This window comes from Phaenicophaeus curvirostris, chromosome 20, assembly GCF_032191515.1.
Source record: "Phaenicophaeus curvirostris isolate KB17595 chromosome 20, BPBGC_Pcur_1.0, whole genome shotgun sequence".
Classification (NCBI taxonomy): Eukaryota; Metazoa; Chordata; class Aves; order Cuculiformes; family Cuculidae; genus Phaenicophaeus; species Phaenicophaeus curvirostris.
In genome coordinates, this window is record NC_091411.1 from 6,687,265 (window position 1) to 6,713,608 (window position 26,344).

The 26,344-nt window shown below is 59.5% G+C and overlaps 1 protein-coding gene across 3 annotated transcripts; it reads left to right on the plus strand.

The window, feature by feature from the left end:
* Window positions 1-829: 829 nt before the first annotated feature.
* SH2D3C (SH2 domain containing 3C) lies at window positions 830-26,265 on the plus strand. Of its 3 annotated transcripts, XM_069873587.1 has the most exons (12): window positions 830-966; window positions 3,008-3,659; window positions 8,364-8,403; window positions 19,336-19,464; window positions 19,743-20,191; window positions 22,010-22,134; window positions 22,493-23,070; window positions 23,299-23,414; window positions 23,578-23,749; window positions 24,462-24,573; window positions 25,237-25,443; window positions 25,570-26,265. In XM_069873587.1, exons 1-12 carry the CDS (start codon window positions 927-929, stop codon window positions 25,743-25,745), a joined length of 2,796 nt encoding a protein of 931 aa, XP_069729688.1. In that variant the 5' UTR covers window positions 830-926; the 3' UTR covers window positions 25,746-26,265. The 3 variants fall into 3 exon arrangements, with proteins under 3 accessions (XP_069729688.1, XP_069729689.1, XP_069729690.1); XM_069873588.1 differs by lacking the exons at window positions 830-966; window positions 3,008-3,659 and adding an exon at window positions 4,675-4,827; XM_069873589.1 differs by lacking the exons at window positions 830-966; window positions 3,008-3,659; window positions 8,364-8,403 and adding an exon at window positions 12,644-12,820.
* The last annotated feature ends 79 nt before the right edge of the window (window positions 26,266-26,344 follow it).

Sequence of the window (26,344 nt, forward strand, 5' to 3'; positions counted from 1 at the left end):
TTGCCCCGACCCAGGTGCAGGACCTTGCAGTTGGCCTTGTTGAACTCCATGAGGTTCACACAACCCCACCTCTCAAGCCTGTTCAGGTCTCTCTGGATGGCATCTCTTCCCTCCAGCATGTTGACTGCAGCACACGGCTTAGTGTCAGCAGCAAACTTGCTGAAGGTGCCCTCAATCCCATTGTCCACGTCAGCAACACGAGTTGTTAAACAACCACGGTCTCAACATGAGTTCCCTGAGGAACACCACTTGTCACCTGGTCTCCACTTGAACATTGAGCCATTGGCCACAACTCTCCGAGTGCAACCATCCAGCCGATTCTTTATCTACCCAGTGGTCCATCCATCAAATTCACATCTACCCCCTGGAAGCAGGGAACAACACAGGCACTGGATCCCTGCCACATCTATCTCGTCCTGCACAGAGACGCTCCTGCGGGTCACCCCAAGGTCCTCAGTGTGAGAGAACAGCTGGTTGTAGGGGTCTTCTGCTGACAGAGTTGCCATCCAGCTGTTGCCCTGTGGGGCCAATGAGGAGGGCAGGGGCTGAGCCCCAGAAGTGCCTGCAGGGCTGGCAGCCACCTCTAGGGCTGGCACCCCCCTCTAGGGCTGGCACCCAGGGTTTATTGGGTGTCCACATCTACCAGGCATCCCCAAACCAGGGCCCCGAAGGTGGCCCCTGAGCATCCAGGGGGGTGCAAGTCTACACAAGGACTACAAAGACCATGGGGACAGCGGGAGGGTGGGCAGGGACAGGAGCTGAGCTGGGAGCAGATGACAACACTGGGGAGGAAACGAAATACAAGCAAGCGATGAGCAGCTGCGGGAGGAGGGCGGGGGGGGCAGGAAGGGAGGAGCAGGCAGAGAAGGGCTTCACAGTTAAAAACTTGTCCCTCGCGGTCCCCACGGCCTTCGACCAGCGCAGCTATGGCTGAGGGCCAGAAACGAGGGGGCTTCAAGAAGTTCAGTAAGTGGCTGTGGGATGGAGCGGGTGGGTGATGGAGAGCTCACCTGGACAGCCTGGCAGGGAAGAGAGGATGCACGAGAGTGAGCATGAGCGTGAGTGTGTGCTCACACGCTCCCTGGGGACGTTTGGGGCTGAGATGGGCTCTGGTCTCATTACAAAGCTCGGGGCTTTGAGGGTTTCCATCCCCATGGCTGGGAGTGAGACTGGGTGCTGTTGTCTCAGGAGCTGAGTGGTGGGACTGGGACCAGTTTGCTGCAGCCTAGCCCTGCACTGGGGGCTTGGATGCACCCAGGAAAACGTGCAAGGGTGTTTGGGGGCCTTCACTCCCCAAATCACATCCTTCAGGGTGCATAGCTTGGGGTGCAACCCATGCTGGGGGCTGGGGGTGGCCGGGCCCCCCACCCCAGGGTGCTCCTGCAGCAAAGTGATAGGGGTGACATGAAGAAGCCAGGGTGGGAGCCTGGGAGCAGATTCCCACTGGCTGCTCTCGGAGGAAGGGCTCAGTGCCTGCCAGGAGCAAGCTCTGCTCTTTCTCACAGACCTCGGCTTTCCCCCAGAGCCCTGGGAGGCAGCTGCAGTAGCCTTCACCCTGCTTCCCAGCACTGGGCTGTGCAGGACCTGGCCTTTGCTGCTGCTCTCTGCATTCCTCCTATGATGCCGACGCCGGAGGGGGCCAGTCCCTCTGATCCCTTGGGACTCCTCCACTGGTAAAACCCACAGCCTCATCCCAGCTGGGTTTATCCTTTGTGTTGTGGAGCAGGGAGATTGTTGTGGAAGGTCCCCAGCGTTGCCTTTCCCACCTTGCCCCAGTGGAGGATGCTTGGACCCCAAGGGGCTGTATAACCCAAAGCAGTTTTGCTTTTAACCATGTCCAGACCATGAGGTTTCTGCCACGCAGAAGGTCTTTCGGGCTGCGGCAGCTCCTTGCATGTCTCTTTGCCCCATCCAGCTGTGGTGATGCTCTGTGGAGCCCACGGATGGTGGCAGGAGGTGGGGGTCCAACGACCAAGCAGCCCCCAGACTCCTGGTTCCTTGCAGAGCACAGCCGCAGCGCGCGCCTTCCTGCCTCAGCAACCTCACCATGCCTAGTGAGGAAGAGGTTTGCAGAGCCCACAGCAGCATAAACATTGCAAAACCCCCGGAGGCACCCAGAGCACCAGGATTTCAGCAATGAGATGCTGCCCTGCAGAGCTGTGGCCACAGCTCATTTCAACCCTACGTGCTGCTGTCCTCGTGCGGCACCGGCACCGGCACCAACCAGGGTTGCACCGCAGCGGCACACAGAGCTGAGTTGGGGCTGAGGTGTGAAATGCAAAGCCGCCCGCCGGGGTTATAAATACCTCTCCGGCAAACATTTTGTGCTCAGCACTTGCAGGTGGCAGCTGGGAGACATGAGGAGGCTGCGGGGGGCTGAGGAAGTGGGGAGGTTATCTTCTCCCGCAGCCAGCATTGCCATGTGAGCGCTGCTGGGCTCTGCACCGATGCTCTGTTCCTGCTCCACCGTGCTAGCGACCGATGTGCATGCATGGGCACATCACAGGTGGTCCCTCAGCCTCCTTTACTCCAGGCTAAATAGCTCCAGGTCCCTCAGCCGCTCCTCAGAACCCTTCTGCTCCAGACCCTTCACCAGCTCCGTTCCCATCTCCGGATGCTCTCCAGCCCCTCGATGTCTTTCTTGTTGTGAAGGGCCCAAAACTGAATGCAGGATTTGAGATGCAGCCTCACCAGCACCAAGCATAGGAGTGCGATCCCTTCCCTAGTCCTGCTGGCCACACCATTTTTGATATAAGCCAGGATGTTGTTGGCCGCCTTGGCCACCTGGGCACACTGCTGGCTCATATTAGCCAACTGTCAACCAACACCCTATACACACCCCAGGCCACAGGGACGTGATGCTGGGCAGGGTATAACAGGGCTGACACCCAGCTGCAGCTCAGCTGTGCTCTGTGCCCACCCCAGCCTGGGACCAGGGGCCCCAAGACATGCCCCCGACACTGTGCCAGCAGTAATCCCTTACCCATCTCTCCTCTCTCCTTCCCAGAATTTTTCAAGTTCAAAGGCTTTGGGAGCCTGAGCAGCATCCCCTGCGCCTTCACCTTCCGACGCGTGTCCGTTGCCCCCAGCACTTCGGAGAGCTTGGGGCCAGGTCTCCCTCCTCCTCACGGCTTCCTGGAGCAGCCCTTCAATAGCACACAAGATGATCTTGACACCATCCCCAAGAGCCCCGGCCCCTACGCCCGGTCGTCGGACATGTACAGCCACATGGGCACCATGCCCAGGCTGAACCTGGGCAAGGAAGGGAAGAAGCTTGGTAAAGCCAAGAGTACCCAGGGCTGCCGGGAGAAAGAGATCCCCAGCAACAAACCCCCCCGGACAGCCCCGATTCCTGATCTTGAGTCATCCAAGACATCTGGAACCCCTGATCCTGGCACAGACCCACCCGCAGCCACTGGGAAAGCAGAGCAGGAGGAGGAAGAGGCTCAGCCTGTGGACAGCCTGGGGGCAGTGATGGCCAGGACAGACCAGGAGCCCATGGGGAACATCTCCTGCCCCAGCACAGAGGCACAGAGCTCAAGAGTGGCCCTCAACTCCAATCCAACCACAAGCCCTGACACAGCACTGGAAGCAGAGTCCACAGACAGGGATAAGCTGAGAAAGGGGCAAAAGCATCCCAGTGAGAGCTCCCCGGACAGGTAATGTCACGTTGGGTTTGCTCTGCCCTCTGCCAGGACCCCCTTTCTGCCCCCAGGGACAAGCAGGAGATGCTGGGTCACAGCGGGGTCCCTGCAGCGTCCCCCTCTCGCCCCAGCGGGATGCACCTGGCCAGCAGGACGGCAAAGCCGGAGCACTCTGCACCATGGCCAGGTCAGCGGCTCCATGGGAGTGAGGTTTCCTGTGGGATTTCTACTCCCTCCTGTTTCCGGACGGGGTGGAAACATCTCACAGTCCTGCTCAGCCCCAGCGACCCTTTGTCCTGCCAGCAGCTTTGTTCCAGTGCAGGGACACTGCAGAGAGCTCAGACCTGCATCGTCCTGGCCTTCTGCACCTCTCACTCTCCCCTTTTCCACCCTTCCACCCTTCTCCCCTTCACCGAGTGGCACTGCCTCCCTCAAGGCACAGGGCAATCCCCAAAACCAGCCACCCCAGCCCCACTTCCATCACCTCCCAGTAAACAGCCCCTTTGGGCTCAACCTCCTCACTCCAGGCACAAAACCCACCCTCCGGGAGAATTATGGGGCTTATCCCTCTCATATAAAGGTTGGCTTTTTCAGAGGGATTTGACCTCAGAATCAATGAGAGGGACTTTCACCCCCCTCCCTGCCCATCACCTGGGTATCTGGGCATGATGGGTCAAACCTGTCCCCAGCATACATGGGACTTGGGGCACGCACAGAGGCGCTGACCCCAAATTCCTCCTCAAAATGAGGTCCCATTCTACCATCCCTTCCCAAGCCCAACCTTCCTACCACTCACTTCGCACCCCGCTGGCCCCCGACACCCCAGTTCCCCCCAGGAGGAGCTCCGGGGGCGGCTCCTGCTCCCAGCGCTGAGCATCTGGGAGGTCTTGGTGGCCCCAGGAGCAGGGAAAAGAGGAGGAATTTGCTCCAGCGCTGGGAGCCGGGCTGTGCTGGCCGCAAATTCCTGCCGGCTGCAAAGGGAGGGCCGGAGGAGGGCTGGGACGGGAAGGAGGAGGGTCTGCCACCGCCTTGCTGCGCCCCAAAGTCCCGAGCTGAGAGCAGAGCAAGGCAGGAGGACACCCGGGAGAGCTGCTCCCCATCCCGCTGCTCCCCATCACTCACCGGGTCGCGTAGGGCTGATGACAGCGGTGGGCAGGAGGTTTCCCACCCTTGGACAGGGCAGGTAAGTGGGGTGCCTGTCCCCCCCTGCCCACCCCCTGCGCCTTGGCACTGCGGAGGGGACGGGGAGGCTTGGAAGGGGCTTTGCTCGGGGTGGACACGAAGCCTCGACACGGGTTACGCCAGATCCACCGCTCAGGTGCTGGGACCCCCAGCCCACGGCCGGTGTTTGCTTGTAGAGAGAGTGAACGCCTCGACTGTGGCTCCTGAAACCGCAGCCAGACCCAGCGCCAGGGCAGGGTGGCTCAGGGGACGAGGGCTAAAGCGATTGGGGCGTCAGCGGCTCTGCCACGTCCTCCAGCGGGCATAGAGCCCTGGCACTGGGTCCCCAAGGAGGGCGCATGGGGCTCACCCAGACCCTTTGTCCCCAGAAATGACTTAGGTCCCAGGCCAGCGTGGCTGAGAGCCAAGTGGCAGGGGGATGTGTGTGGGTCACACGGGCATCTTGGTTCTGGAAAGTGAGGATTTGCGTCCCCAGAAATGCTCTTTTGCGTCGTCTGGAGCTGCCCTGATGACGGGTGTAGCCACCCTGTGTGCCAGGGAAACTGAGGCACAAGAGTGACAGGAGCAGGACTTGGCATCGGGAGCATTTTTGACCCTCCATGCCCTGCTCAGAGCCGCTGCCACAGCTCCCAGCTCGGAGAGGAGCCGTCTGCTGGAGCCGTCCCCATGGCCAGGCCCTGCTGTGGGGTGGTTGGGCGGAAGCGGGACCGGGATAACGCCGCGCCCCAGCCCTTCCTCCTGTGCAGGAACATCCCTAGGGATGGGGACAGACTGTTCTGGCCCGTACAGAGGGGCCAAAAGCGGCACAAGGAGAACGAGCATGGCCCTGGGACATATTTTTGCTTGAATCATAGAATCATAGAATCACCAGGTTGGAAAAGACCCATTGGATCATCGAGTCCAACCATTCCTATCAAATACTAAACCATGGCTCTCAGCACCTCATCCACCCATGCCTTAAACACCTCCAGGGAAGGTGACTCAACCCCCTCCCTGGGCAGCCTGTTCCAGTGCCCAATGACCCTTTCCGTGAAATTTTTTTTCATAATGTCCAGCCTGAACCTCCCCTGGTGGAGCTTGAGACCATTTCCTCTCGTCCTGTCCCCTGTCACTTGGGAGACAAAGCGTCCCTACTTAGGACAGACCCCAAGACAGAATGAGCTGAGGATACCCGTGCTTGCCCAGGGGTGGTCCCTGCAGGATCAGGCCCTCGAGGGGGGAAAATTGTGCTGCTGCGGGACAAGGAGTGGTATCCAGCCCATGGAGATGCTCAGAGCAAGGCAGTGGCCGCGACTCCACTGGGGACACAGTGACTAATGGGAGATGACCCGCAGGCAGGACACAGAGCGGACGTGACTCGACTTCCCTCTGCGCGTGGCTGTGCGTGAGCTTGGGAAATGCCAAATCCCATGGGGTGCAGGCAGGTTGCCGCCCACAGCAGCTGGCAGACCCCTCTGGCAGCACCGCTAGCCAAAACCTCAAAGGAGGCAGCTCTCAAAAGGGGAAACTGAGGCATGGAGCGTCCAGATTTGGTTCTGCTAGGGCGCAGCCTGCTCTGGTGTCTGAGCAGAACCTGAGCTCCACACCAGGGCTGGACCCCAACAATCACCCTGGACTGCTCCCAGCAGCCAGCCCCGAGCCTGGCGTGTTTGCAAGTCGCTGCGATGCCTTCCCAAGCCCAAAAGGAGCAGCCACCCTGCCAAACCCCCGCTCCTCCATGCCACGGTGGTAGCACCAGTTCCCAGCGGCTCAGCCACAGCCGCTCTCCAAAGGCAGCCCAGGAATTTTTCCCAGGCACTTGGCTGCCCCCAAAAATGCTGTTTCCTCCAGGAATGCGCAGAACCAGGGGGGCTGCGGCCCTCGGTTCCCCCCAGCCCCAGCTGCTGCCTTTTCCCCGGCGCTGGGGCCTCTCTTGCCCAGGCTCTTGCAGTGTCTCCCAGCTGCTCCCATGCTCCCAATTTCCTGCCCAGAGCCCCCCCCCCCGTCCTCCTGCCGGTTTTTCTCACGGCTCTCGCAGCACCAGGCAGCTCTGTGGCTGTGTGAAAGGCAAACAGGCTCGCGAGGCAGAGCACAGCTGCCCTGGGGACTCTGTATGCTCCCCCCCCACACCCCCTTCCAAATGTTCCTCTGTTTTATTTCACCTCAAAAAAAGTGTGGGCTTGATTTTCCCTTTTCCCCTTCCGAGATGGAGAGTGCGGGATGTGGAGAAGAAGAATGGAGGCTGCATGCAGCAGGGCTGGACACCCCTAGGAGCTCACACTGTAATGCCAGCAGGGCAACGTCTGCCAACGGTTCCCTCTGACATCTCCCCGTGGGTGAATGATTTCTGAGCCACCAGACACGAGCCTCAACCTGGAGAGAGCCCACAGAGGAGGAATTTGGCTCCTCAGGGATGCCAGCAGTGCGGCTCCCAGGAGGGTTTTGTGTGCAGGACCCCCAGGAGCTCCCAGTGTGAGCAAGAGTCCTGCTGTGGGTGCAGGCACTAGGTGGAGCGAGGCGGCTCCTGGCAGGGAAGGACGTTCTGGGTCTCTGCTGCGCTCAGATTTGGTTATTTCTTAGTTGTAGCTGGTTGTTCATGTGCTGCCAGCCTGCAATTCAGGCCTTGCTGGAGTCCCGTGCTTGGGCAGGTGACCTCAGCAAGCAGCGGGATGTCCGTGCTGAAGCTTGGTACTGGGGAGGTGACAAGTTCCCATTAAAAAGTCTGGCTTTTTGTATTTTGTTCCGAAAGACAAGACCCCAGGGTAGCGCATCACAGCTCAGCGTGTTAGAGCCTCTCTCGCTTTCAACTCTCCGTTGATCCTCTTGGACTCATCCGTACAGACACATACCTCAACCTACAACAGCACAAAGAGCAGTAGCAGCTCAGGACAGAGTGGGGATGTCTGTCTCCCATGAAATAATGGCAAAGAAGCTGCCAGATCAGCTGTGTCTCAGGGTTGTTAGGCTGGTTGTCGGTAGGGCTAAGAGTGAACAGGCCACGAAGGAGTGTGGGAGTTTCTATTCCCTGTATGCTGGGAGGGCAAATCTTGCAGTCTCAGCCAGGGTGTCGTAGTTTGCCCTCTGCCTTCAGTTAGAGCTTGATCTCTGTGGGCTTGTAACAAGGGCATAGAGAAACAGAAATGCTTGTCTAGGGGATGTGTCCTAAAACCCACCTTTTGGGAACACAGCTCTGCCAGAGAGCGGGGCACAGGGCCTCCTGCTTTGGCTCACACACCCATCACCTGCAGGGACCCCAGCCTGGCAGCTCAGCTCACGCTCCCAAGCCGATTTGGGGAGAGATCCTCTAGAAAAGGCCTCTTTCTTCCCTGATCGCATTAGGGAGGCTAAGCCCTGTGCCAAGAGTGGGCACGGAGCGGGCAGGAACAGTGCTGGGGCCCTGGGAACCTCTCCCAGAACGATACCCACACTCTCAGCCCCATGGCAAGGCAAGGGGCGCAGCTCCCTGCTTCCCCAAGCTGTGCCACCACCACCTTTAACCTGATTGTCACAACTTACTGCCCTTTACTTATGTATTTTTATTTTTCCTCTTCCTTCTAGCCACCACGATGGCCTGGAGTCCGGCAGCGAATACGTGAAGGTAAGACCCCGAGAGCGATCGCAGCCTGCCCCGCGTCTGTCCAGGTCCTACACCAGTGGCGTGCTTAGCTCTGCACCCCCAATCCCACCACCTCCTCTGGGCTCTCTCTTTGACCCTGGAAGAAATTCCCTCTCAGAAACAGTGAGATTGGGGGTGGCAGAGGAGACACAGAGCCTATATGATCCCCCTCAATACTGCTGCCATAAGAGCTGCCTATGTTTTGTGCTCCCCATCACTTGTGAACGCTGCAGATGCAGGGGAAGCTACCTCCTGCCACCCCACATAAAAAAATATGGAAGGATTTGAGCCACTTCCGTGGCTGTCACATGAAAGTTGGTGTAAATCTCTCCAAATCTCTTGCTTATCCTCCAGCAAACTATTAACATTCCTAAGCACTCTTCATGTCTGGCCAGAAATTCATTAGCGAGGCGCCTGGCTCCAGAGGAGAGCAGGCCCTTTTGCAGGAGGCTGCTGGCACCATGGGAGCTGGGCAGGCGTAGAGGAGCGGTGGCAGGGGTGCCGTGTGGCTTGGGCACGGAGCACCAAAAACCTCCTCCCGAGTCCAGTTGCCTGATGGGGATGTAAAACCTGCCATGTGGTTGTTGAGAAGTGAGTTGAGGTGTGCAGCTTGGGTGCTGTTAATCGTTACAGAACCTTCAGTGACAAGGCTACGACTGGGCTTCACAGGGTAGAGCCCTGGAATGGAGCAACTCGGGATGGGTGGGAAAGCTCCTGCTCACGCAGGCAAGTCCTGCGATTTGGGGTGATTGGGGTGATTTGGGGTGTTCTCTATGCCTTCGATGGCTCGTGAGTTAACAGGCTGAAACAACACAAGTGTGGAGCAATGGGTACGGCTTTGCCTTTGTGATCGAGTTCTTTTTGATGAGCCAGGAGAATTCCCTACTCTCCAGGCAGATCCGAGACCTGCACTATCCGGCCTTTATTCCTCACCTGTCCCCAGGGTGTCCAGTGGGCTGTGATTTATATGCCACTTCCCTTCAGTGACGGAAGCAGCTGACGGCTGCAGTGACAGCAGCTATTTTAGTCAAATTAGTAATTATCTGGAGTGTGAGTGACCGGGATGGTGGGGGCACTCGGGCTGATTGCAGGCGCCGTGCCTGGCTGGGAGCCTGGGCAGCTGCGGGGAGCTCAGCTCCCAGCCGTGTTCAGCCCCAGGCCTGCGGGATTCAGGGTGGGAAGGTGGCTGCTGTGCCTGGGATCCCTTGGGAGCAAGAGGGGATGGGAGCAGGACCCACCACCGGAATAAGTCCTCGCTTTGCAGCAAGGGAAATGAGCAGAGGTGAAGCGTCGCTGCAGGGTGAGTGGAGGAAAGGCAGGAAAAGAGCTGCTGAAAGACAGGAGGGAGAGGACGCAGTGAAAAGCCCTCATGAGCTCACGGACATTCACCAGGGCACCGCCAAACATCATCCCTTGAGCTTCAGCAACAAACTGTCCAGGGCCAGATCTCTCATCACCAAGCCTACCGCGATTAGAGGTGCAACGAGGAGCTAGGGAGGGGCGCAAAGCCAGGATCAATAAGCACTTGGTAATTAACGTGCTTTAATAATAGCCTAAGGGTTGGTGTTTCCAAGCTGCCTGAGGGACCCGCACACCTGGCTCTGTTTGCTTATACTCCAGCCAGCCCAGCTTTGGCCCTTGCGCAGCTGGAGGAGCTGCAGACTGACCTTATTCTTTGGGAGAGTGGCAGCCGCTAACGCTGTCACGCATCCCTGTGTTAAGGTTTTCGGTTTCCCCCTGTGGAGCAGGAGCACGGGCGCAGCTCGCGGGCATCACCCCCCAGCGGCCCAAGAGGCTCCCACTCGTTCCTTCAGCAAGAGCCTTGAAGAGAAACCACAGAGCCCATCGCGGGGGAGAAGCCTTGGCAGGAGGATGATTCACTGTCGGATCCTTCGGATCGGCATCTCCTCGCGCACTGCCATCTGGTCTATCCCTCGGCCCCACGCGGGAGGAGAGGAGGAGAAGCCTGCGCTCCTTGCCCATCCTGGCAGGGCTGCAGGCACCCCTGGGACCCACAGGCACCTGCTGCCCTGTGTCCCCTGACCCACAGGCTGCTGCCCTGCTCCCTGTCCTGCTAAAACCCTGCGCTGCCCTCCCGGCTCTTCTCTCCCCTGCGAAACCAGGGGCAGAGCATGGCCTGAGCTCTCTTTGTTCTGTGCGGAGAAGCCGCTCGAGGGACCTGTATCTCATCAGCCCTGTCTGCTGCCTCCCTGCCTGGAGATGCGAGGGGCTCGTTTGAATTAATTAGTGGGGAGGCTGCGTGGCTCTGTGGTTGGGGCAGCAGGCAGAGCTCTGCCAGCTTGCTGCATCCGCTGGGCAGACGCGCATCGGGGGGCACAGGGGTCTTTGCACCAGGACACGTGCTGTGGATGGGAGCATAAAGCCCCCGTTAGCAAAACGTGGCCAAATCCAGGACGTGCCAGTGCGGGACGGAGCTGTGCACCCAGAGCGAGAGCGGCTGGCTGTGAGCACACAGAGCTCAGTGCTGGGGGAGCCGCTGCCTGGCCCCAGGCACAGGGCATTGTGCTGGCAGGGGGGTCAGGTAGGGGTTTAGGGTTGTTTTTTTCTCAAGAGTCAGGGATAGAGCAGTGTTTTGAATCATCAGCGCTGCCTCGTGCATCCTATACATGAAGCTGTGGCCTTAATTAAACTGAAGCAGAGCCTTAATTAAACACAACGGAGACAGCCTACGTGGGAAGCAGGCAGCCGGCTCCCCGCCGCGCGAGGCAGGCACCAGTGTCTCCCCAAGAAAGGAGTCACTGGGGTGGAGGCAAAGGAAGACAGGGTGGGTGAAAGGGGACGAGGCTGTCCCTGACCTGTGCACATCACTGGGGAGAGCGGGTGGATTTGGGATGGGGAGATAAGGGGTGCCAGGTCCCCTCAGGGGTGCCTGATCCCATCAGAGGAGCCAGTTTCTCTCAGGGCATGGGCAGCCAGGGGTGCTGGTTCCCCTCAGGGGCGTCCGATGCCCTTAGGGGTGCCAATTCCCCTCGGCGGAGCCAGATCTCTTCAGGGATGCTGGGTCACCCTCAGAGGAGCAGAGTCCCGTCAGGGCACAGGCAGCTGAGATGTCAGTTCCCCTCAGGGGAGGCTGATCCCCTCAGGGGTTCTGGGTCCCCTCAGAGGAGCTGGGTCTCCCCAGAGCATAAGCAGCCAGGCTGCTGGTTCCTCTCAGTGGTGCCAGATCCTCTCAGGGGTGCTGGGTCCCCCTAGGGCGCAGGAAGCTGCAGTCGCAGTTCCCCTTATGGTGCCAGGGGTGCCCTTTCCCCTCAGGGATGTTGTGATGCTCGTTCCCATCAAGGATGCCCAGGATGTGGGGGAGCTGGTTCCCCTTAGCGGTGCCAGGGATGCAGTGGTACCACTTCCACTTAGCGATTCTGGGGTTACCAGTGCCCTCAGGGATGCGGGGATACCATTCCCCTCAGGGTTGCCGAGGTACCGATGCCCTCAGGGATGCAGGGGATGCCGGAGTACCGGTTCCCCTCAGGGATGCCAGGGATGCGGGGCTCCTGGTGCCCTCAGGTATTCCAGGGTACCAGTTCCCTTCAGGGATGCAGGGGTCCCAGTGCCCTCAGGGATGCCAGGGAACCAGATCCCTTCTCAGGGTTGCTGGGGGTACCGGTTCCCCTCAGGGATGCCAAGGGATCCCGGTGCTCTCAGGGATGCTGGGGATGCAGGGGTCCTGGTGCCCTCGGGGATGCCAGGGATGCAGGGGTACCAGTTCCCCTCTCAGGGATGCTGAGGTACCAGTGCCCTCAGGGATGTGGGGGATGCTGGAGTGCTGGCTCCCCTCCGGGATGCCAGGGGTGCAGGGATACTGATGCCCTCAGGGATGCCGGGGATGCCAGAGTGCCGGTTCCCCTCAGGGATGCCAGGGATGTGGGGGTCCCGTTGCCCTCGGGGATGCCAGGGAACCAGTTCCCCTCTCAGGGTTGCTGGGGGTACCGATGCCCTCAGGGATGGCAGGGATGTGGGGGTCCCTGTGCCCTCAGGGATGCCAGGGTACCAGTTCCCCTCGGGGATGCCGGGGTCCCGGTGCCCTCGGGGATGCCCGGGTACCAGTTCCTCTCCGGGATGCCGGGGTCCCGGTACCCTCAGGGATGCCCGGGTCCCTGTTCCCCTCGGGGATGCGGGGGATGCCGGGGATGCGGGGGTCCCGGTGGCGGGTGCGCGGCCCCTCTGGGCGGTGCGGGGCGGAGCCGCCGCTCGGTGCCGCCCCTCGTTGCCGACAAGGGATGAGGTAATCGGGGAAGCGGCTGAAATTGAAGCCCGGCGGCGGAGCAGGAGCAGCCCGGGCCGGGGAGCCCGGCGGGGCGCGATGACCGAGCGGTGCAGCCTGTGGAGCGCCCTGTCCGCCGCCGCCTGCTGCTTCTACCGCGGCTCCTTCATGCAGGTGCAGGTGAGCGAGGGGACAGCGAGGGGACAGCAGAGGGGACAGCAGGGGTCAACGGGGGGATGGCAGAAGTGACACTGCGGGGACAACAAGGGGACAGCGGGGGCAAGCAGAGGGGACAGCAGAGAGACAATGAGGGGACAGTGAGGGCACAGCAGGGGGAACAGGGGACACCGGGTGTACAGCGAGGGGACAATGAGGGGACAGCAGGGAGGTGCAGTGGGAAGAACGAGGGGACAGTGGGGGTACCGCAGGGGCAAACGAGGGGGCACCAGAGGGGAATAGAGCTGCCACGAGGCTGCTTTGGCCCCCAGGTGCAAGGTTGGGGGACAACAGGGGGACAGTGGGGAGAAGGGACCTGCCATAAAGCTGCTTTGGCTCCCAGGTGCAATGTGGGGACCCCCGGGGAGCCCCTCTGCTCCCCGCGGGGTACAGGCAGCGTGCCTGGTTGCGGTCAAGGAGGCAGCGAGCGTTGAGGTGAGCCAAGCACCAAGTCCTAGGGCAGAGCTCAGCCCTGTCCGCAGCCAGGGACACGGAGCCAAAGCCACCAAATCCCCCACCAACCAGCACTTTTGGCAGGCAAACCTCTGAAGGGAGCCCTCGCCTGCAGCAAAGCTCACGCAGGGGAGCGTTTAGCATCCCCCGAAAGGCAGCAGGTGCTGGGAGCATCGCTGAGCACAGAGGGGACACCGAGCCCGGATGAATGCACGTCTCCTTGGCCTGGGTGTCCGTGTGTGCGCCGCACCGCACAGGTCTGACTGGTGGGAGAAAACTGGGATCCATCTGTCACCTGTCCTGCGGCACTTCTAGCTCCGCCACTGTCTGGGCATGAGTCTAGGTGTCCTATTTTTGGACTCTGGCATTTGCACAGAGGGGGCACGGCACTAGGAAATGGTTCCCTCATTTATGGAGTTAGGGAGCAAAGGTGTTTAGGATGGCAAGAGCCAAGCAGGCTCTGGTCTGAAGCAAGAGCTGTAGCATTCTGCAAGTTCGAAGGGAGCTGGCAGCCAAGAGAGCTGGCAGTCTTATTCAATACTGCTGCTGAGTGAGGTAGGTGCTGAGCTTTACAGATTATGCTGGGTAAGACAGAGCTCAGAAGCAGCATTTCAAGTCTTGTCATGACTGCGGCTGATCTCGGTGCAAAGCCAGGGATTTTGATTGCTACTCGGTCTGAAGAGGGAAAAGCAGAAGGGCTTCTCCTGGTTGTCCCAAGGCCACTGAGCAACACAGGGTGACGTGCGCTAGTGCAGCAGCCCTTGGGCTGCACATCACAGAGGGTGATGAGGTGTCAGCAAGCTGCTGCCAGAACAAGGGAAAGACAGGTGAGCATCTGGCCCTCATGCAGGGATGCGAGAGGGGATGGAGGGTGCTCCATTCCGACCCCAGAAAGACTTAAAAGTGAAGCCCTAAGTGCTCACCTGGCTCTGCCAGATCTTTCACCATCTATTTGTGTCCAAGTGTGCCCAGCAAACACACATTGAAGTCCCCATGAATGACTGGAGCGCTTCCAGCTGACAGCCGCATCCCTGCTCACCGCCAATGGCAGTGCACCCAGCCTGGGAAGCACTGACATCATTTCTGGCCAATAGCAGCTCCGAAAAGGGATGCAGCAGCAGCCACTGCTGCCGTCTTGGAGTGAGATAAGTAATATATAGATGGATGGAAATGTGTGTATACACCCCCCCATCACTGCGCTGGAGACCCGCTCTCCCAGGGCAGCGGCAGTGGTGCTCTCCACCATCCCACCGGGGTACCCGGGGCATTTGTCCCACCTTAGAGCACCCAGATGTTCCCAGCCAGCAACCCCAGCTGCACCCCACCCCTGCCAGCTAGACGTAATTGCTCCAGAGCTGCCACAAAGGAGCACGGACAAGGAGGGGAGAGACCTTGTGAGTAGCCAGGGCCAATCCTAAGAAGGGCTTGGAATGCCAGGACAAAGATTGAGTCAATTGCCTTTAGTGGGGACTAATGGAGACGTGGCTTACCCAAGAGTCACCCATGGGGTGGACAGATGGGCTGGTGCCCTCTCAGAGGCCATTTAGATGTCCAAAGTCCTCGCAAGACAGGACAGAGGAACAAATTACTTCTTTTCCATACATATATCAAGATGAGTAGGATGGACCGGCTCACAGCAGGGCATGCAGACTAAGAGCAAGCCCATAAGAACATGAGGGTTGTTTGTGGTAGGATTTTTCTCCTTGTGGTCGCGCAGGATGGACTAACCATCCTCAGGTAGTACCTGGCAGCTGGACCGGTGAGCACAGCATTCCTGCGCCGGGCACGCACACAGACCAGTTCTTGGGTTTGGTGTGATGCCAGCTGTCTCTCAGCAAGGAGGTTCGCTCTGAAATACTTCACTGAAGTGGCCTGTTGCCAGGTACGGAGGAAGCGAAGGAGACCCCTCACACGATGCTGGGACTTTCCCCATACACCTGCTCTCAATGGCTTGTTACTCCATTTCTTCCCTATTCTGCTTCCAGGCCCTGCAGCTGCAGGGGTGGAAAACTCCAGAAGGGGCTGGGATTTCCCTAGCGAGGGTCCCAGCACAGGGCGGGCAGCAGGAAAGCAGGAGGGAGAGCAGATGCGCTTGGTGCCCTGAGGTTAGTCAGATGTTATCAGCAGAGGAGCAGGGTGGGGTGCGAGTACACCTTGCTCTCCAAGCTGACTTCATCTTCAACTGCAACTCCTCCAGATCTGGGAGGGGAGAGCAGGAAAGCAGACTGGAAATCACTCCTGTTCTGCAAGATCACCTCTGCGAGGAGAGAAAGCCAAACGCCAGCCTTTGAAGCTCTCCTTACGCCAGGCAGAGTGACAGCCACCATTTTACCACAGCTGTCGGCACCCTCCATGCCCCCAGCTCTTGCCCTTCCACTGCCAGTCTCAATCCTTGCCCTTCAGCTGGAACTGGAGGTGTTTCTTCCCCGAGGAAAGCAGCAGGGACAGTCAGGGAAGCCCTGGGAATTGACTCCTCATGGGGGCTGCCCGTGTTGTACAGCGGCGCGGGAGGATTCCCCAGCCCCGGGACGGAGAAGCAGCCCATCAGGGTGCTGAACGTGACGGAGGAGCTCTCTTTTTATCAGCCAAGCCAGCTTGGCTACCTCTTGGGATTCCTCAAGCAGAGCTTGGCATCATCTCTGGCAGCTCCTGAGCTGGTTTGTCTGGTGTGGCTGGTTCAGAGAACCACTCTATTCCTACTTTCTTCCCGCTCAGCTGGAAAAGGCCTCAGGTCTCTCTGTGCAGGAGGCGATCTCCACGCACTTGAGCTAGGTGATGTATGCAAGACCTCACATGGGGCCGTACATCTTTTGATGTTCTCTTGGCGCAGCCTAGAGTGCCAAGCAGCGCCCTTTTCAGCGTGGCGCTCAGACATCCGCTTACACGCTCCTGACAGCGCTCGGCTGGCCTGGACCGCCTTGCCTTGCCAGTGCCTCGGCGCCCGGCCAGCTGGCAGCCCGCGAGCCGGCCTCCTCCGAGACGCGCCGAGCGCAGGAAAGTCGATGGCAGCTGAAGGGCTCAGGGGCCAGAGGAAGCACGTCCCTCTGCGACACATGGGGCTTGTGCACCGTGGGCTTGTGGCAAGCCCAGCTCCGGCAAGGAGAGGTGATTTCAGCAGCAACTACTGCCTGTTGGCAGAGGGAGAGAGACTCACGAGGACCCACGGTCACATCACACCAGGGAAAAGGTCTCCCTGTGACCAATCTCCTGTCTCCCCAGCTAGCACAGCCACGCAGTCACTCCAACCAGTGGCTTTTTGGTGGCTGTGTAAGTCAGACGGGATCTCAGTGCCAGCCGAGGAGCTGCAGGGACAGTGCCCTCCGCATGGCTGGAGAAGGTGGCTCATGGCACCCTCCGCCCACAACTGGCTGTGAGAGTCAAACCTCCTGTTCTCTCCTGCTAGATGATCTGATGGGTCTTTTCCAACCTGGTGATTCTACGATTCTATGATTCTAGCTTAGCACCTGGCTTCTGGCACGGGTGCCAGCCGGCTGCTGCCCAAATCCAGGCTCGGAGACGCCGGGCACTGCTCAGCTGGGTTTGTTTGTTATCCTGCGCAGGAGGATTTGGGGGAAAACCCAGATGTACAACGCTGAGCGGAACAGGCGCTAATCCGTGCCCCGGGGCAAGCTCCAAACGGCCCCGATAGCTTTATCCTGCACAAACAGGAGAAGCTCCAAGAGTCCCTCCCTGCCCCGGCGCCCAGGGTGAGCCACGCTGCAGCCGAGGGTCCCCAGCGCCACTCGACCGAGCCAGGTCTGCGTGGTGGCGGTGGATGGGTTACCATGGAAACGGCATCTGCTCAGCCCCCCGGGATGCAGCCGGACCTTGGCAGCATCCGCCAGCTACCATTTATTTTTAATAGGGTTCAGTGGCGCCGGGTGGCTTTGTCTTCATGAGGGCCCCGGAGCAGCACCGAGCACTAGGCTGCCTGCAACCCTCAGTCTGGAGGGGACAGTCCGTGTGTCCCCTGGCTCAGAGTCCTGTGGCTCCAGCGAGCGAGAGCCTCTCACTGGGAGAGTAAACGTGTTTGGATGAGCGAGTCTGAGTTCAGTCCTTACTGTTCTCCCAGGCTGCTTCCACTGTTCCAGCACTTTTTGACTTGATAGGAATTGGGAAGGGAGGAACGGGGGCAGGTCCAGGCTGGTGAGGACAAGCCTTGGAGAGCACAGACCATCACACAGGTCCCTCACAACAACCTCCTTGGGACAACATTGTTTAGCCTGGAAGCCTGGAGAAGAGGAGGCTGAGGGGAGACCTCATTGCTCTCTACAACTACCTGAAAGGAGGTTGTGGAGAGGAGGGAGCTGGGCTCTTCTCCCAAGTGACAGGGGACAGGATGAGAGGGAATGGCCTCAAGCTCCACCAGGGGAGGTTCAGGCTGGACATTAGGAAAAAAATTTTCACGGAAAGGGTCACTGGACACTGGAACAGGCTGCCTAGGGGGGTGGTTGAGTCACCTTCCCTGGAGGGGTTTAAGGGACGGGTGGATGAGGTGCTGAAGCACATGGTTTAGTATTTGATAGGAATGGTTGGACTCGATGATCTGGTGGGTCTTTTCCAACCTGATGGTGGTGATTCGGTGATTCTATGATTGCTGCCTGGCTTGGCCAAGGAATGCAGCTACCGTGGGGGATGGAGCATCATCCCCAGGGAAGAAGGGGACCTGGGGTCAGGCTCCTGCTGAGGGACTCTGCTGAGTCCCAGGAGCAGCTTGAGAGCGGTGGGTACAAGGCAGGAGTGCAGGGTGATGCTCGGCTTTCCCCTGATCACAACTGCTGGAGAAGCAGAGGAAATCGAGATGACTGCTGGGCAAAGGGGTCAGTTCCAAGGCAGTCCCTGGTGTGCTGGTGTGGGGCTGCAGCCCCCCACGCCCTGGGGAATCAACTGCCTTGCAAGGCCAGCCACAGACGCTGGCCTGCTCCTCCAGCAGTGCCAGAGCAGTGTCAGCAGGGTTTCAAGTCCATGCGTGTCCTCAGAGACACCAGAGACATCCTGCCCTAACAGGCGCCAGGACTGTGGTGCCTCCTCCCGCTGGCGCTGCCGCCAGACGTGGAGCCACCCTCGCTCATAGGAGTGGTGGAACGGGCCACCCTGGGAGCCCCATCCAACCTCCCTGGCCCGTGGCAGTGACACACACATCCCCCTTGCAGGGCAACACGCGCGTCTGGGATGCAGAGGGAACCAAGGTGTTAGTGTTGGCACCGTGGCAGGGCTCACCTCAAAAAAAAGACCTGCTGATCACAGAAACCTGCCTGGAGCGGGGAGCATGCAGGAACCCTAAGCCTGCGCTCGCCTTCCCCAAACAAGCACCGGCTCCGTGGTGCCGGCAGCTCAGCATCCTCAGCAGCTCAGCATCCTCGGCTGCCCTCTGGGAACACTGGCAAAGTGGCAGGCAGGGAGTGTGGCTGATGGGAGATGTGACGCCATCCGTATCCCTCCCGGGGAAGGGAGGGGGCGAATCGCATCCTCCAGGCTCAGGTGCAGCAGTGCCAGTAAAAGCTAATTTCGATGCAGAAGGTTCCCTTTACGTTTGTCATCACTATTCATGCCACCAGGCTAAAGACAGCAAGTTAACCCTTTGGAGGAGGAACCACAGTGGATAGCTCCGGGAGGAATAATGCAGGTTTCCTCCTCAAAGAGTGCTTCTCGCAGTGGGCCAGCCCTGGAGATGTTTGAGAGGGAGGTGGGGCAGGTTTCCTTCTGCCCAGCCACACTCGGCTCTGAGCTGAGACAGAGGGACAGGGTGGTCAGGCAACGTGGGGACATGCCTCTAGGAGACACTCCGAGCGCTCCTGACAGCAGGACCTGACCACCAACAGGCCTGTTACCCCACCCGTACCCTTTTCCATGAGTGGCAATCCTCACACACAGCTCCAAGTCACCTGTCCCCTGGGAACAGGTCTGCTCCTAGCAGGTGGCATCACCAGTGAGGCCCACAGCCCTCACATAGAGACCTTGCCAGCCCTTCCCTCCGCTGGTCCTGCACTGCTGAACCAGCTGACGCTCTTTCCTCCCCTGTACAGTTCTCCAAGGAGAAATACATCCTTGACTCGTCACCGGAGAAGCTTCACAAGGAGCTGGAAGAGGAGCTGAAGCTGAGCAGCACTGACCTACGCAGCCACGCTTGGTACCACGGCCGCATCCCCCGGGAGGTGAGGAGGGGGAATCGGGGGGCTTTGGGCACGCTTTGCTTGGGCTGTTCATGTAGAGCACCCTGAGGCCACCAGAACCACCAGCCCGTTCTCCTGGGAAGCCTCTGGCCAAGGGCTTCGCTAGCCCTGAGCTGCCTGGTTTTGCCGCAGGAACTGTCCTCCTATGGGTCAGAGCCAGTGGCAAGGGGAGGGAGCCAGCGTCCCGGTGCAGCATCCACCCAGGCCTCCCAGTCCAACCAGCACGGCCGTGCCTGAGCCGCTGCCCTGTTTCCTGCCAGGTATCAGAAAGCCTCGTGCAGAGGAACGGCGACTTCCTTATCCGCGACTCGCTCACCAGCCTGGGCGACTACGTGCTGACGTGCCGCTGGCGCAACGAGCCCCTCCATTTCAAGATCAACAAGGTGACCGTCAAGTCCAACGAGGGCCATACCCGCGTCCAGTACCTCTTCGAGCAGGAGAGTTTTGACAACGTGCCCGCCCTCGTCCGCTTCTACGTGGGCAACCGCAAGGCCATCTCCGAGCAGAGCGGAGCCATCGTCTACTGCCCCATCAACCGCACCTTCCCCTTGCGCTACCTGGAAGCCAGCTATGGGCTGGCCAACGGGAAGCATGGGGGACCCCACAGCCCCACCACCCAGAAAGGGGGACACATCAAGAGGAGGAGCATCACCATGACGGACGGCCTGACCGCAGACAAGATCACCAGGGCTGAGGGCTGCCCAACCAGGTGAGCACTTGGTCTCATCCTGGCTTAGCCAGACAGAGAATCAGCCCCTGGGAGAGAAGCAGCACCCCACTCGGTTCCTGCTCGCAGGGCGCAAGGCAGGGGTTTGGGCTCAGGGGTGCAAGAGAGAGAACAGAAAAGGCATGGGGGGAAGATTTGGTACCCAGCTGGAACTGGGGTTTTCTACCAGGCCAGCTGCCAACCACACTGAGCTACTGCAGCAGACACCCAGAAACCAGACATGACTTTAGCATCACAGGCCAGAAGCCAGAGAGTGTTTTACAAGCACCTAGTCCGGGATTGCCAGCCTGTCGGGGCTTGTCAGAGGCAGGTAGGCAAGCCTTCCTAGGCAGATGTGAGAGGACAGCCAGTTGCAGCCACAAAAAAGGTACTTGTTGGTTTGTTTTTGAAGGGGCGTTTTAGTTTTAGAGCCCTTTCTGTTCAGCTGGAGTATTTGCCAGGAGTTACTATGTGTAGCTGGAAGCCTGATGGACAGGAGGAAACCACCAGAGCTGTGCTGGTAGGGTTAGACACAGCCCGCAGGTCACAGCCTCCACACGGCTGATCTGCTGATGGGGTTCTTCAGAGATACAGCAAGATTTCCTTTGCTCAGCCTTCTTTCAGCAGCCCTGAGCTCCCCAGAGCCCAGCAGGGAAAGCAGAGCCACGCACACATCCTCACAAACAGCAGCCTAGCGGTGAGCCATCTACTTTTGCCCCCACAGCAGGACACAGCATGTCCCACACCCTGCTGTTGAGTCAAGCCACTTTCTCACTGCCCTGACCTTCTCAGCCCAAGGGCAGAGTGAGAACACGCCAGTGGAAAAGAGGCAAACAAGTATTATGGCAGGGAAAAGGAAAACACTCAGAGTTCCAGGAGAGCATATGTGTTTCCAGAAGAAGAGCCCAGATCCATCAGTCTTTCCTCAGCACTCATGTTTTCCCCAAGCCCCTTATCACTGCCACTGCTCTCCCATCCTCCTCCCACCACAGAGGCACGGCACTCGAAACCAAACACATCTCAGCAGCCCAGCCCTCGCCCGTGGCAGGGAGGGCAGTGAATTACCTGCCTGCCTCTCTGCCCTCCCTGCACTCAGCCCACCCCAGACACAGCATTTCTTGCAAAACCATCATCTCAGGGTGTTAGCGTCAAGCCACGGCTGCTGCCCCACAGCCCATGACCTCTTTCCTTGAATCACAGAATCACTAGGTTGGAAAAAACCTCCAGGATCATCAGGTCCAACCATTCCTATCAACCACTAAACCATGCCCCTGAGCACCTCATCACTGACCCAGGCACCTCACTGCCTTCACCAGGCCCCTGATAGGCTCTGACTCTGGCTTCCACACACTTTCCACCTCTCCAAAGCACTGGGTTAGAGCAACAGATAACCCAGTCATCCCAACACTGCTTTCAGGTGGAAATAAATTAACACATCCAGCATCAGGTATCACCTTGCCACATAACTCTAGAAAATTACCCACTTTTTTAGCCAGACCCACTTCCCCGTAGCACCCTGGAAAACCTGGAGTCATCTCATCCCACCCCTCACCCCAAAGCAGTACCTTGGGGTCAGGACATCCCTCTCCTCCGCTCCCCAGAACCAAGCAGGCAGGACTCTCTGCTTTCTGTAGGTACTGACCCCTTCTGCTCCCAGCTGCCCCAGGGGCTGCCTACTCATTGCTCCAGCTGAGTTCGTTATGTGTTCGGCTCGTTAGGGCTGGTTGTGGAAGGAGCTGATGACCCGAGGGGAGGTGATGGGGCTGCCCTTGCCCGGGCCCTGTTTGAGGGACTAACCTGCCCTGTCTGCCCCCTCCCCAGCGTGTCCCTGCCCCACCACAGAGACATCATCCGCAACTGTGCCGTCAGCGTGGACCAGATCCAAGACCTGCACTCCCCGATGTCCCCCATCTCCGAGAACCCAGCATCGCCCGCCTACAGCACAGGTAGTCGTTGCCTCTCTGTCCTGCTGGGGATGCGAGTTGGGCTGCGCTTGGGACGGGTGTGATGTAGGGACCTGGGGAGTGGGATGAAGCTGGCTGGGAAGACAAGCCCCCAGTGTCACTCCCTGCCAGCGGAATCTCCTCCTGCTGTCCTATGGCAGAGAAAAGTGTCCTCACAGAGGGCACAGAGGGACAGAGGTCCCATCCTCAGCTCATCATCCTGAGCTGTCCCGGGACCGGCTGAGTGCGTTCAGGCAGCAGGGCTGTCCCTGAGCTCCGCATCCCCAGGCTGCTACATCCATGATCCCTATCCATGTGCGTATCTCCAGGCTCTGATAACAGTCTCTCCTGCTCCCCACAGTCACACGGCTAAAGCCACATCCCTGCCAAGCAGCTGGGATTTCTCCAGCCTCTCCGGTTATAAGAAGGTCCAGCGAGCCCCAGCTGTGCCCGGGCAGCAACAGCAAACCCCTGCCAGACCCTGCCCACAGCTCCCACTCGACTCCCTGCCACGGCTACGCCCGTGCCTCCCCTTCTCCCTCCGTGAACAGCTACAGCGACCCGGACACGGGGCATTACTGCCAGCTCCACCCCACCTCGCCCATCAGCAGAGACCGGCCAGCTCGTGACACCAAGCAGCTGCCAACAAAGAGCTATGTGGAGAGGCTAAAGGTGGAGGAAGGACAGAGAGGGACTGTGGAGAACGCCTCCGGGGAAGCAGAGGCAGGGCACAGGCTGAAAGGAGAGCTGGACTTCATGGGCTTTGTGCCCCCCACCATGGAGACAACCTCCTCCTTCAACCCCGTGGCCTTCCAGTCCCTGCTTATCCCCCTGGAGAACAAACCCCTGGAGATGGCTGTGCTCAAGAAGGTCAAAGAGCTGCTGGCAGAAGTGGACGTGAAGACACTGGCCAAACACATCACCAAAGTGGACTGCCTGGTATGGCCGGGACCAGGCGGGAGGGACGGGCACCGCTGCCCTCCGGTCACTGCGGGTTGGCGGGGGATTAGAGCACTTTGGAGCATCAGGGCAACCCCGAGCACTGGAGCATCCCTGCTCGGCTCTGCCAGGGCAGGCGGGGCCGGGTTGGGGCAGGAGGCTGCCCAAGGCTGATTCAGCCTCTCCTCAATGAACACAGGTCTAATCAGCTCTCCCCTTTCTTGCCAGGTTGCCCGGATACTGGGTGTGACGGCGGAGATGCAGCGGCTCATGGGGGTGAGCTCCGGGATGGAACTGCTCACCCTGCCCCACGGCCACCAGCTCCGCCTTGACCTGCTGGAACGGTACGGAGACCCACCGCGCGCCCCGACACAGCACAGGGTGTCCCCAGCTTGACACAGGATGGGGATCTGCTGCACCTCCCAGGGTGGAGGAGCCCCATCCGAGTGGCAGGATTATCCCGATCCCCTCTGTGCTGACCCCGCTCTGCGTCTTGCCCCGTGGCAGGTTTCACACCATGTCCATCATGATCGCCGTGGACATCCTGGGCTGCACGGGCAGCACGGAGGAGCGGGCGGCCCTGCTCCACAAAACCATCCAGTTGGCCGCCGAGTTGAAAAGCACCATGGGGAACATGTTCAGTTTTGCGGCTGTGATGAACGCCTTGGAAATGACACAGGTATGGGGACGCTCCCTGTGTCCTCGTGGTCTGGGCTCAACCCTTACCCCCAAAACATGTCCCTCTCCTGGTGTCCCACAGGGTCTGACACTCGCTGGGGTGGGAGAGGGGGAAGATGCCCAGGGAGAGGCGTGGGGCCACATCCTCTGGGGTGTAAGCAGGGAAGGGGAAGAGCCGTCCCCTCTGCAGAGCAGACAGCCCAGTCCCCCCGGGATCCGATTGTTTTTGGTGGTTGGGCTTTTTGTTTTGTGCTGGGCTGTGTTCCTGAAAGGAAATGAATCTGCCCTCCGGTACAATACAAATCAGTCTCAAGGCCGTAGCAGCAGCGTCTCCGGGCCACACTGCTCCCTTTGGAAGATGAAAGGAGATTAAAATTCAATTTTAAATCGAGCCCAGCTGGGAAGTCTTGCTTCCTGCCTGCACAAAGGAGGTGGAACTGCTGTCCCCTCCCTGCCTCTCATCTTCAAGGCTGCTGCGATGTGGGGAAGCTGCTGTCCTGGGGCACTAGGAGGGGGGAGAAATCCCGATCCCAGCCTCAGTGCCAGGGTTGTGCTGTCTCTGGCCGCGAGCGCGGGTGGAGGAGGCTGATTTGGGGAGCAGCGGGCACTGCTGTGTGGGAGGCTGGGGGCTGTGGCTCCCCTGGGAGCCCGGAGCCGAGTGCCTGGGGGCTGCACTGCCCCCAGCACCCTCCATCTGCCCCATCCACTTACAGATTGCCCGGCTGGAGCAGACCTGGATGGTGCTGCGGCAGCGGCACACGGAGGGCGCGATCCTCTATGAGAAGAAGCTTAAGCCGTTCCTGAAGAGCCTAAACGAAGGGAAAGGTAATGGGAGCAACTCCCCTTCTCTCCCTTGCCTGCTCCTTCCTGCTTCAGCCAGGCACAGCCTTGCTGCTGGGGATGCATTTGAGAGCTCTGACCCTCTCCCAGCCAGCGCCAGACGCTTCCCCTCTGGCTGCTGAACTGCCCCGGCACCCGGCAGGGCCCGTTTGGCCTTGGCTGCCCCTTCCTTCCCAAGGAAGCGTTTCATAACTAAATAAAACCAGCAGCTGGGCACAAACATGGCTGAGCTGAGCCAAAGCCTCGCGCTTGCATGGCAATGTGTGCCAAGCTGAGGGGACAGGGTGGCCAGTCAGGCAAGATGAAAAGCTGCATCTTTCCAACACTCAGCGCTCTGGGCTCTGCTCCCTATCGCAGCCCCAGAAAACGCAGACAGAGCCTGAACAGGGACAACAGGCCCTAGGAAACATGAGTAGGGACAACAGCGTCCCCTTCCCAGCACAACCAGAAAGCTTGGCTGGGAGGAGCTGGCATTGAGTGAGGCGATGGCCCTGGGCACGGCGTTCAGCAGAGCTGCAGCCACTGCTGTGCTACAGCTGAGCCTCAAAGCCTCTCCGGGAGTGCAGTGGGGCAGTGTGACCTCGTGATCGTGAGATCAGGAGCGGGGCACAGGGCTGCGCAGGGTCCTCATGGCGCCTCTCTTTGCAGAAGGGCCACCACTGACCAACACCACCTTTCCTCACGTCATGCCCCTCGTGACTCTCCTGGAGCGGGACGAGGCTCTCCCAGACAACCCTGAGCCCTGGGAGACCTCCGACAATGGTGTGGAGGTGGTGATGGCCCACCTGGAGGCGGCACGGATGGTGGCCCACCACGGCGGGCTCTACCACACCAACGCCGAAGTGAAGCTGCAGGGTAAGCGATGGGGACAGCAGAGCCCTTTGCCCTCTGTCACATTCCCAGTGCGCAGCCGGGTCAGTTCCAGCCCGGCACCTGATGGAGCATCCCCCGTGCGACTGACTCTCCCTCCCCTCCCTGCAGGTTTCCAGGGCAGAGTGGAGCTGCTGGAGGTCTTCAGCACCGAGTTCCAGCTGCGGCTGCTGTGGGGCAGCCGTGGGGCCGAGAGCAGCCAGGCTGAGCGCTACGAGAAGTTCGACAAGGTCCTGACCGCCCTGTCCCACAAGCTGGAGCCGGCAGTTCGCTTCAGCGAGCTGTAACCCCCCTGGGTGCCGGCAGCACCCCCAGCTCCCAGCCTGCCCCCCCTGGTGGCTGCGGGACAAGGGATGGGGCCAGGCACCCAGCTCCAGGAGAAGAAGAGATGGCCCAGATCAGATATCTGGGGACAAAGAAGAGGAAAACCAGCCAAGTCCCATGTACCACCCACCTTTGTGGGACATGAGGCACCAGGGCTGCCCTGAGGGATGAGGACAGTGTCGGGACAGGCCAGCACCGGCATCCACCATCCAGCCCCACCAAGGTCCATGACGACACGGTGCCCATCACCTCACACTTTGGTTTTGTTTCTTTTCCATCTTGCTGTGCCCGCGTCCACTGGATCCCGCTTGTAAATGCATTTTCACGCTCACTTCTCGATGTACAGACGTGTGAAGGGCGGTTCTTGTTGTAAATAATTAGGCTCATTCGTTTCGTCCTGTAAATACATGTACATATCTCATGGGTTCGGTTCGTACATACAATAAACCTTTATGCTGTCCCTCAAAGGGGTCCCCTCTCCCACTTCTGCCATTGTTCAGTTCTGGGCCCCTCACCACAAGAAGGATGTTGAGGCTCTGGAGTGAGTCCAGAGAAGAGCAAC

Coding starts and splice junctions, on each gene's coding strand:
- SH2D3C (XM_069873587.1), top strand. CDS start 927: ATGGCTGAGGGCCAGAAACGAGGGGGCTTCAAGAAGTTCA. Junction 967..3,007: donor AGGGGGCTTCAAGAAGTTCA/GTAAGTGGCTGT, acceptor TCTCCTTCCCAG/AATTTTTCAAGTTCAAAGGC. Junction 23,750..24,461: donor ACGCCTTGGAAATGACACAG/GTATGGGGACGC, acceptor ATCCACTTACAG/ATTGCCCGGCTGGAGCAGAC.